Genomic DNA, 12,018 nt, shown 5'->3' with positions numbered 1-12,018 from the left:
ATAAATGAAAATTTTAGAAATTTGGTATATTGTTATTGATTTCTAAAAACATATACACACACACACACACATACGATACAATTTTTTTCAAAAGCTAATAATAATTTCAAATGTATAAAATATTTAAAGAAATTAGACATATATTGAAAAGTTGATTTATAAGCTTGAAAAGCTTTTTGTATCAGATACATACATACTAGAACACTATAATATAAATCTTAACCATATTTACATATGACATAGCAAGAAGAAACTGTAATTATATATGTGTATTTGAAATATACATATACACATATTTCGAGACTGCTTCAAAGATCTCTTATCATATACATTTTTCTAACATAACAAGAGTGCCAGTAATTCTTGTATTACGACAAAGCACAAGGCATAACAAATTTCCATTTTAAATTTTATTATTTACGACACTCGCTTTTTAAGAATCCAAGTAAATTTCAAAGCAATTTGTTAGAGAAAAAAATTGATAAAGGTATATACAATATAATTGATTATGTAGGATAAATGCACTCATTATTATACTCCATATAACTTTTGGTCAATATATATGACATGTGTATGTTATATCATATTATTGTAATAATATTATAAGTATCACAACCTAAGGTCAAACATGTAACAATTTATGATTTTCATACACGCAGTTTATTATAAGTAATTAGGAAGTGTATAAATAGTACATTTATGAGTTGCATACATCTCGGTTTTTTTAATGTGTCTGGGATCTGCATATAAAGTTTCGATAAAGTTATGTAACTGCCATGACTAAAGATGTATTTTACTTTTGAATGGGTGATGTATTTTAAGTTCAAAAAGGGAATGGGAAATTACAAATAAATATATGATATGCGACGCCTGATTTTATTAACATTTATATACACGATCGCGACGCGTTAATGTGGATTTCGTTCGTTCGAATAAATATTCTACAGATTGGCTCTCTTAATTCATTTGAATTATTTATAAATACGAGACATTATTGAGTGTTTCATAAATAGAAAATATCGTTATTGTTATCGTATGTACAGTTCAACTTTGGAAAGAGAGACAAATGATTCGCGAACAATAATTAGTATAATTATTGCATTATTATATATATATACGCTCAATATTTAAGAACTCGTTCGATTTTCATTTCAAACATTAGGCTATAATACATATACGTGTATACATATATATATTTATATAATAATATATAAATATATATATATATAGGAATCTGTGCTCATGTTAGATGTAGTAATATGAAATATTAATCGAACGGGTTTAAACTCTTTGTTTTTTCTTAATATATCCGTGCATTAAAATTCAAGAAAATAAACTATTGAGTGATAAATAAAGCGTTCATTATGCTAAATATTCAAACGCAATAAAAGTTCATTCATTACAAATTGTTTTGTAGTTTAGACGACTTCAATACATGATAATTATATAAGATATAGAGTATGCATAAAGTATATTGTTTTACGGATGAACTTGATACTAATGACAAACGCGTGTTTACTGGTCTTCATAGAATATATAAATAATGTGCACACTCTTTCAAGTACGATATTGAAACATTTTATTTTTCTAATTCAACTTCGGTTATGAAACGTTGAACGAAGAATGATTTATAAATTTGTTTGAATCGTCAAGATGAATTATAAGTATAAATTATTGGCTATTTTAAAGGATTCGTGATGATATAAAAGCGGTTTGTATTTACCGGGGACGTGGTACAGTAGATATATTATTATGCCAGTAAAGTGTGCCGAAATTCTAGTGTGAATTATCTGAAGGACATTGTCAATAGTTTATTTTCTTAACTTATTACATTCGCTCTTCGATATAGACGGAATAAAATAGATTTAGAATAAATGTGTTTCGCATACATTATACATAATTACATAATCGATACGATATATAAGAAATAAAACGTGTTATTAAAATATATAAAACAAGTGCAATATGAAAGTACAAAATTTGATTTTTTATTTCAATTTTTGTATGTTTTACAAAAAAAAAAAAGAAAAGAAAAAAGAAAGAGAAAATTGAAGAAGGAACAGTAATTTTCAATATCATAAATTCTCTTGTATAACTGTAAGAATTTCGAAAATGTTTTACTGTCAAAATCTTTGCTATGTATAAACCATGTCCCTGATAACGTACTTATATATATATATATATAACGTTGAGCTTTTGGATAATGTATCTAATGATTAAAAAAGGCGATTTAGAACGTTTTAACATTATACAATTTTCTAATCACTTTAATCACGTTATTCTGAATTTTGTATAATCGGATTTCTATATTCGAACGACGAATTCCATATCCTTATGGATCAATATTTAACAGATATTGAGTAGTTCCAGTAGTTGTCTGATTTTTGGCATAATTGTAGAGTAAATGTACATATAATTATTTTCCAAAAAAATACTCATTGTTGAATGTATATGAGAGGAAACTGTTATAGATAAGGCAATTATCGTCATTTATATTAATTGAGATAATAAACAACGTTTCGATTAAATAAGTTTTTTTCATGTTATTGCTTACATTTTCGTTTTTGTTTGTGATATTTAAGTATTATAAAAATTAAGATAACTACGTATATATATACAAAACATTATAATGTTGAAAGTAAAGATGTTGGGATATATAATTTGTATTTGCTTAAAAATACGTATAATTTTAAATAAATGATAAATTTCATTCTTATATATATATTTACAAAAAATAAAAATATATATATATATAAAATATAATATCAATAATCCATCATCAATTGAATGAAACGATTAATTATCTCATTTAGAAATAAACTTGTCTTTTTCGAAGGAAGGGAGTGTAAACATTTTTAATAATACGAACAGAAGCTTTCATATAGCTTTTGTAATATATACTTTCTACAATAATGTATCGCTGAAGCGCCGTCTACCTGTTGCATTCACGACTACAAATATCGAAATTCCAGTTTCATCCAATATCTTTCTGGAGAACGAAAGATTAATTGGATTTATGGTTTGAGACTACCGTTATATCTTTAGCGTATTCATATATATACATATATATATATATATACTTATAAATGCTGATTTTATTTATTTGATGTAAAAGACTTGTATACTGTTCATTGGCATGCTTAATATTCTTACTTCTATATCTTGTCACAGTAATATTCTGGCGTTTAACGATTCATGTTCAGTAGAAATATGATTTTTAATAATCTTTAAAAGATAGAATGGCTTTTTTGTGCCCCGTTCGCATACGTCGAGGAAAGAAAAAGAAACGTAAGTAATTAAGAATGAAATGATTTCTCAGTGAAATTTGTTTTTCATATTTCACCTGTATTAAAGTTTGTACGCGTGTGCAATAACAATACATTCCGTTTTGTTATGCATTTCTTATTAAAATTGCATGTACATATTTATTTAAAATTGTTAGATGTACAAGCATATCGAACAAATAATTAATTATTATGTTACAATTCGCATTAAAAAACTAATGCAACAATACAAATTTTGAACTTCCATGGCTCAGCTGGAGTACATAATTTTAATTTGGAAAAGGATTGTGCTGGAGCAGGAGGCACAGGACTTGGTTTAGGAACAAAAGTACCATTGCCTCCTGGTCGTATAACAGGAAGTGCTAGTATCGAGACATTAGTCAGAGTAGGTATAGAAAAAGAAAATGGGCTATCACCGGATAGTAAAATGGTCATTGTACATGATTTTACACCATGTGTCGATGATGAACTCCAAGTAAAACGTGGCCAGGTTAGCAATCTATTATTATCACTCTTTTAAATGGAACTTAAATGTATGCAAATAATTGCACATTATTTATTCTAATTTTTTATTTTTATATCTGCTTTATATCCGTGAATATTGTACATCAAACGTTTGTCGTCATTTTCTATGTTAATGAAAATAAAACTCATTTTTGTCAGTATTATTTTCATTTGATTTTTGCATGTCTAGGTTGTAAATGTTTTATATAGAGAGAATGATTGGGTGTATGTAATAGCAGCTGATACACGTATGGAAGGCTTTGTACCACATTCATATTGTGCACCTTATACATCTCAGCTTGCTGAATTAACACTTGCTACTCTTATGAACAATGTGAAAAAGAAGTTGCCCAGATCTAATGAAGCTGATTGCGATTTTACTGGTACAGGTCGTTCGCAAACAGTAGATACCCAACAAACTGACACTGGATCAGCATCAGATTGTGAAAGTTATACTCGTAATGTCACCACTGCTGATGTAAATGTTACTAGATCTAATATAACACAGTCTCAAAATTCTATTCAAAGCATATCCTCTCAGCCAGATGTGCATCCCTTTTTCAAGGTATATGTACAAATTTAAAATTTATTTTTACTTTTAGAACACACTGGTAAAGCTTGTACAGTGTAACCTGTGAAACATTGTACAACATGTTTGTTTCGCACATTGTATATTATAGGATCCGTCAGCTGGAAGGTATATAGTACTTTATACATTTGTGGCTAGAGATGAAAATGATGTCAGCGTGGAAAGGGGTGAATTTGTAACTGTACTCAACCGGGATGACCCTGACTGGTTTTGGGTACTTAGACATTGCGATGGTAATGAAGGATTTGTCCCATCTGGATTTGTATACCCAGGCCATGTGCTTCATTCATATGCTACAACAACTACTACAACTACCACTACTACTACTGTAGCTACAACATCTATGGAAACACATAGCTTAGGTTGGTCTTTATATTTTTTTATGAAAACTGAAATCAACAGTATTTGTACATGTTTCAATGTTTAATTTTAAGGAAAAGGAAATAATAATGTGCCAGGAAGCGAGACGGTACAGCAAAAAGGTTTACGAGATTTTCGGGATGAAACAAACGGCACGGAATTAGTTGTACTTTATGACTATAAGGCGCAGGCGCCAGATGACCTGTCCGTGAGAAGAGCTGACTGGATATACGCGGATTTGGGAAATCAAACTGTGGATGGTTGGCTGTGGGCATATGCGCCTAAAACTCGCAAATACGGATTCATTCCAAAAGCGTATGCCCGGCCTCCTGCTATGACGAGTTTATAATATATATAAGACACAGCTTTCTACTTTTCTGCATTTTATGCATGTATTCAAATAATTACATACTATCACATAGTATTGCACTACAAACAGTATACAAATATTTGGCTATACATAAAGAATACAATTTTCTTTGTGTAAGTATCATTATCAATGCTGTTAATGCGAATATTGAAATTTAATTTTATATATCTATTGATTTTTGTAATATATTTAATGTACAGTAACATTAATATTGAGTGTAGCACAATCTGATGTAATATGACTGAGGAAACCTTTGTGCAGAACTATACAATCACCTTTCGAAAATATATCTTGAGGACATTGAGCTGTCCTTAAGGAGTTCACTGGACCTGTGTATGTTAGGGAACGTAAGCCTTCATTATCAATCTTGTCCACTGCCTGTTGTGGAAGTAGCCCATTTCTTATTACACACATATCATTTATTATGTATATAGATATTAATTTGAAATGTTTTGTTTCTTGATTATACAATATACCTGAATACTACATAAAAGTTTATCTGTAGTGCTTCCAATATCCAGTCCAGCAATCCAAACGATGATTGTATCTTTTTCATGAAAATTTTTCTTCATATTAATTTGATCATTAACCACATATTGATCGGTACAATGTAACCGAGCGGCCAATACAGGTAATGGTAAACGATTTCGATATTTTGGGTTGATTTGACTACCATTAAACAATTTTGCAGCAGGATCTCTTGGTGCAAAGATAAATTTTTGTACTTCATAAAAAATATTTAATACACTTATTTATACTCACGGGAGTTTATCGGCGACTAAAAGAAGAGCTAAGCATCGACTGGAATTAGAAGACAAAGCACTGAAACTGATAATAAGTGTACTTTTAACACCTGGTTCCACGTTCAAGATAGGTACCTCTGGATGATCGAATATAAAATGATGTGTCAAAGCTGAAAAAGCTACGTTAATGGCACAATCGATTCGTGGACAACGGATCGGTCTACGAGAACATTCCGCAGTGATTTGTCCGTTAACTTTTGCCTCGGATATATATAAGTTTGTATTTCCCTTCCTAAGTGCATTACAATAATTTTGCTGCTGCCTCTGTTTACCATAATTTCTGTACCGTTCTTCGCGAACATTATTTTCATCTCGAAACTGTTCATAGTCGGTAGTCTCATCGAAATCATCATTACAATATCCCGAAGCTCTTCTTTCGTTAGTTTGTATTATAGATGGATAATTTTGATTCCAGGACTTAGTATACGATGACTCAAAGTTCATAGGAACGCGCTGCGATGGCTGTTGATGATATCCTACATAATACTCTGATTGCTGCTGTAGAATTTGCGATCTACTTTCTCGCGATAAATTTAGGTTCGATTCTTTACTATTATCTTCGTATTTTATCTCTTTTTCCTTCGTCGTTCCAATTCTAAAATCTGTGTCTTCTTGTATTCTCTTTTCGCTACTTTGCTCTGTTAACTCTGCACGCTGAAAAAATGGGACATCCTAAAATGATTAAAAAATCTCCAATTTAAATGATACTTCTTTTATAAGAACTATAAAGTTTTATCAAAGTTGGCAATTATAATGCCTCGAATGTTTCTCTGTAAATTACGTGCCTCGTTCTCATTCTTTATCGTGTTGTAATGCGCTTTATTAACTCGGTAATTATCTTTTTCCATTTCCTGCTTTTGATCCAGATCAACTTGTAATCGAACGATAACCCTTTTAATGTTTATTTATCGAGTTTTGACGTCGTACGTTAACGTTACTGTAAGAACATTATAAACATTACTGCGCATGCAGCTTCTGTTAATGTCTCTTAATCACTTCTTCAAAACAATTTTTACCAAACATGTCTTTGTAACTCTTTTTCTTAAGTTCATTGTTCCAAAAACGAACAATAATTACAATTACCAATAAAAATATAAGGTATAATCATTCGTATCTGATAATTTAAATATTCAACGATCGAGGAAAAGAATTATTAAATTAATTATTGATAAACATGTATGTTATTGATGTACTGTTAAAGGAAGGTATATCTTTATAAAATTTGTCCGGCTTCCTTATGATTCTAAAGTTTGACTGATATACTTATTTTAACATAACATTCCCAATAGTGCTTCTGATTCAATGAACTCGCTATAATTTATTGTTTGATCACGTTTTATGCGCATTGACGATGTAAACTACGATATGTATGATTTGCCAAACTATTAGATTTGAAGAACCATCTTGACATCTATCTCCCTTGTCATTTTTTGATACCTTCAAATATTTGAGGACCTTTTCAGGACTGCATTTTAACGAAAATTTATTTACGTTTATGTAAATTTATCCCTCTTATACGTATTTATCATATTTTATTTATAAAAGCAGAATAATATAACGCTAGAAAGGATAATCGCTCAGTAAACGAACTGCAATAATTGCGATTTCCAAATTATGGACTGGCATCTGAATTAAACAGATTCTGTTAAAAGTTTGTTAATTAATTTCAACATAACCAAAATTTGAAACTATCTTATCGATAAAGTTAGTAATAAATATACGCTGCATATATATAACAGTGTTACTCGATTATTAAATTTTTATTAAAAATGAACATTCATTGATATATACGGTATATGTTTAAATTGAACATTTTAATCTGGTAAATAATAATACAGTAAATCCTTGTTCAATGCAATTATTTCCTGCAGGAGTTACTGTTTTATTCCCACCATTTGACGATTCCCTTTTATCAACCACCAAGGAAGTATAAATAATCTGTTGAGTGAAACCTAAGATCGAAGCCTTTGTATTTGAAATTATTTAAGCTTTTCTTGTTATAAAAAACTGTTCCAAAAGGTTGATGCTTATCCTTTTGTATGTACCAACAGTTACATAAATACATTACATAAAGATTTACTTCACCAATGAAGTGAAATGATATTAAAAAACGAGATTCCAATAATTTGTACAATACTTTGTTAGATCTTTGCGGTGTCATTTAAATTATAACAGCATAGTAACAATAAATTAATAGAAATATGTATACAATTTGATAGTAATACAATTATACAGTCTAGTAAAAAATTTCGACAATACGATCGACATAATGAAACTATTTTTACATTGCATAAATATAAAATTTCTTACAATGTGAAAATTGACAATGGACATGCATAATTAATTAGTAAAGCAGTATAAAATTATTAAAGCGAATTGGACATAGTAACGAAAAATAGTTTAATAGATAATTGAAAACTACAAACTATGTACTCTTAAAATATGACCATAATATATAAATTTTTGGACATAATATTTTCTTATAATACTCTTATAATATGTGTTACACTAGTTGTAAAATGTTTGAATTCAGTTACATCTAAGATGTACGAGATTTAGACATGTTTTGATATAATGCCAGCTTTTGCAAATTAGATTTCTTGTCTTCTTTCGTGATAAATAATTCATATTTAAGTCTACTAGTTAGATCGATGAGAACAACATTACTGAATTTTTACATAATTAGAAGGAAATTATAACGACTTGGAAATTGACAAAATTTATGATATATCACATTTGTAGTAATTTAATTTCAATCTTTATCCTTTATCTTAATAGTTCTTAAGAAAGAATTGTCTTTTGCACATGCTAAGCTTTCAGTACTTGTAGTTTTTCCATTACTTAAATGTAAATCACTAAACAAGACAAAGTCCCTTTCTGTACCTAAATTAATCATACTAAAACTTTTACGTTTACTATTTGCTAACAAATTACCTTTCATATATAGTGATGGTAATGGCAATTTATTAAGATTCCACAACTTCTCTGTTGTTGATCTTTCGACAGCAAAATATTTATTATAATTATCTGTTATTATTTTGTCTGAAACATTTTCATTTGATAAGCTCTTAACATATTTTACTTTTACAGGTGACGAACTGGCATCAGAAAATAAGAATTGCAATGAGTTAGACCTAAACCATTTTGTAGCAGGTAATAAGTCTTTTCTCGACTTTAAATCTACTAACCTGTTAAAAGTACTCAATTGTGCACAATCTAATTTTCTTGCAGCACTTAAGCCATTGTTAACTTCTTTCACTGTAAACGATTGCATTTTATGCTTTGAATTTGTGGCATCTGTATCAAATTTAACATTATCAGTCTTATCATCTATAACATCAACTAGATTTTGATACTTATCTACAGAACTGGTATCAAGATTTACAGATAAGTTACCGTCGCTATTGTTTTCGGATTTGTTATTATTAAAACCAAAATTGAAAATGTTATTTGGCACATATTTTGCTATGCTTTGACGTATCCCTTTTTCTGTTAACTTTGAGCCCAAATTAAATATATTTGTTCTAATAGGACTATTGTCCAATGATTTTGACGTATTATATTTTAAATTAATTTTACGTTTATTTAATTTTACTGGATCAGTAATCTCGTTTTTTAATGCATTTGATTGTTCACGATGTGTGATTGAAGTCATATTTACAAATGGATTCTTTAAGATTTGGAAATTTTGCAATAATTTCGACCGATTTAAATTTTGCATAGAATAATCTCTACCTTTCAAAAAGTTGTAGCTTAATTCTCGTGTGAAATTGTTTGATCTTGTACTTTCTACGTTATAAAATTGTAAACTGTCATGGTCAATTACAGAATTGTCAATAGCTAAATTATTTAAATTTTCCATGTTGGCTTCTAACTCTAATTCCCATTGGGATGATGTTGCTTCGCTTCCATCGACTGATCTTTTCCCAAGATGTTCAGTGTCTTCTTGTAATTGACAAATATTCTGTAATAAAATAATAGCACAAAAAAATCAGCGCACATCGTTTGTGACGAGAAAGAATATGAAACATTTTTACTAACATCATAATCTTGTATCCTGTTGTACTTCTTTAGTTGATTGTTTGTAATATATTTTATTTTATTGCTATTTAATTGATTAAATTCCGAATTACAGTTCTCTATCTTCTGTGGGCTGACTAATTCCGCACCAACGCCTGGTTCTCGAGGTCCATTAGCTATAAAATCTAGAAATATGTGATTTATGTACCATTTATGACTGTTACCTAATAAGCGAAAAATTTAACTATAAGAAATTATTAATCTACCATAATCTCGACGCTGTTGATGTATTTGATTACTAATTTCCTCCAATCTACGGAGGCTGTTAGCATAGTTAGTTTTTGCATCCTGTATCGCTTTCTGTAAACATTCGACGCGCTCTTTTTGCGTTGCCAACATTTGGTCACATTGTGCTTTAACTTCGAAATATGGTCGCGCTTTTATTATAGATCGGCGATGTTTTTCATCTAACTCTAATAATCTTTTTTCAGCATTGTGAAATAACACTGCTCTTCTATAATGTTCTCTACCACATTCTGCTTTTTGATTTTCAGCATCCATGACCTAGGTAAAAGTACATTGAGATAAGTTACGTTAAATTGAATAATAACAACTTAAATTAAATAATAATTTACTTTAAGAGTCGCATGATTTAGCATATCTTGCCATGCTTGATCAAAATTCCATTCATGTTGATGTGCCTTAAATCTGCTCTCAGCTAATGCCACGGTTTCCTTTGCCGCTGCATGAATTTCGCTTGCTCTTTGAAATAGTTGAGCCTGTTGTTGACATCTTACCTGTATAAAGTATTTTAGTTTTATCATTCCTCGAAATTTGACCCAGACTCTCTTCACGGATTCTTACCTGAGCTTGACGCGCAATTTCGAGCGCTTCGTAATAACATCTTGCTTTTTCAACAGAACTGTTCCCCACTTTATTTAATATATCCTTTAATCTTTTGGTAGTTTCGTTTAATAGTTGCCTAAACGCAGTATGAGCTTCCTGAATAATAAATATACAAAATCATGTATGAATTTCATTAGAAACGGTTTTATAACGCAACTTACATCCAATTCGGTTTCAAGTTTGTTTATGTCGTCTGTTGCATCATTTAAATTCTCCAATTCAATCTGAAAATGTTCAGTTAATTATTAAATGTTCAGAAACAAATATTTAATTACAATGGATTATAGTAATGTTTAAACGATTATTATCACCGCAGGTGTTATTTATCAACATAATGACGACGATAATTATTACAATAATCATAATGACTATAAATACGAATGACAAACAAATGTACATAATTACAGATTACGTATTGTCTGTACAATTCAGCGTAACAGACAATTATCGTACACGTACTATTAAGGCAATAATTTAGAACTGAACGGCGTATTTACATTTTTAATGGAAAGGAAATTCAGACTACAATAAAAACAAAGTGAAAGCAAAGTAGAACATGGTACCAGGCTGTATTAGGCGTTACACTCGCGTGTAATAACCATTTATTTCTTGATATAACCAATGCTAAACTGATATACGATTAAAAAGTGTATTAATTAACGAAAGGATAGAGGGATAAAAGAATGATTGTTGAAAATACGAAACCTGTATACGAGGATCTAAAGCTTCATCGGCATTATCCGCAATATCCATTCTTTAACGCTTAACATTTAAGAGTAGCCTGACTCGTAATCACGGAATTCAATTCATTGTAAATTTATACAGACACGTATATATGATTAATCGAATTGTGCAAGACTTTGGTAGGCGACAGCGGATAAAATTATTAGCTGTCATTCACATTTTGAAAGAAAACAACGCTAAAACATCGTAGAGACCGTAACATCGTAGAGACTCGCGAATAGTAGAATACTAAACCGAACTATTCCAGCAGCACGTACGAGATGTACGTAGATCCTACATGGTACAGGCCTATCGTTGCACTATCAACTTATTGTACATTATACACGCGTATGTACAAACAGTCCCGTGAATTTTAACACTTCATGCGAGATTAATATAAACGCAGCTGACCAATAAGAAATCATTATATCGCACACAGCCATTTTCCACCACGTAACT

The 12,018-nt window shown here is 30.0% G+C and overlaps 3 protein-coding genes across 3 annotated transcripts; 1 reads left to right on the top strand and 2 right to left on the bottom strand.

Moving 5' to 3' along the window:
* Positions 1 to 3,079: 3,079 nt before the first annotated feature.
* Positions 3,080 to 5,086, top strand: LOC143423331 (SH3 domain-containing protein Dlish-like). Its single transcript, XM_076894595.1, has 5 exons — positions 3,080 to 3,288; positions 3,539 to 3,774; positions 3,979 to 4,353; positions 4,469 to 4,739; positions 4,812 to 5,086. Exons 1-5 carry the CDS (start codon positions 3,240 to 3,242, stop codon positions 5,084 to 5,086), a joined length of 1,206 nt encoding a protein of 401 aa, XP_076750710.1. The 5' UTR covers positions 3,080 to 3,239.
* Positions 4,467 to 6,933, bottom strand: LOC143423178 (uncharacterized). Its single transcript, XM_076894303.1, has 6 exons — positions 6,927 to 6,933; positions 6,849 to 6,885; positions 6,696 to 6,801; positions 5,870 to 6,582; positions 5,584 to 5,806; positions 4,467 to 5,485 (listed from the first exon to the last, which is right to left on the bottom strand). The coding sequence occupies exons 1-6, from the start codon at positions 6,931 to 6,933 to the stop codon at positions 5,297 to 5,299; spliced, it is 1,275 nt and encodes a 424-aa protein (XP_076750418.1). The 3' UTR covers positions 4,467 to 5,296.
* Positions 6,934 to 8,537: 1,604 nt separating this feature from the next.
* LOC143423330 (uncharacterized) lies at positions 8,538 to 11,946 on the bottom strand. Its single transcript, XM_076894594.1, has 7 exons — positions 11,542 to 11,946; positions 10,998 to 11,060; positions 10,795 to 10,932; positions 10,566 to 10,727; positions 10,197 to 10,494; positions 9,952 to 10,115; positions 8,538 to 9,874 (listed from the first exon to the last, which is right to left on the bottom strand). The coding sequence occupies exons 1-7, from the start codon at positions 11,587 to 11,589 to the stop codon at positions 8,663 to 8,665; spliced, it is 2,085 nt and encodes a 694-aa protein (XP_076750709.1). The 5' UTR covers positions 11,590 to 11,946; the 3' UTR covers positions 8,538 to 8,662.
* Positions 11,947 to 12,018: the final 72 nt, after the last annotated feature.

Source organism: Xylocopa sonorina, chromosome 4 (assembly GCF_050948175.1).
Source record: "Xylocopa sonorina isolate GNS202 chromosome 4, iyXylSono1_principal, whole genome shotgun sequence".
Taxonomy (NCBI): Eukaryota; Metazoa; Arthropoda; class Insecta; order Hymenoptera; family Apidae; genus Xylocopa; species Xylocopa sonorina.
The sequence above is the reverse complement of the archived record's forward strand: the minus strand, read 5'-3'. Positions and strand labels throughout refer to the sequence as shown.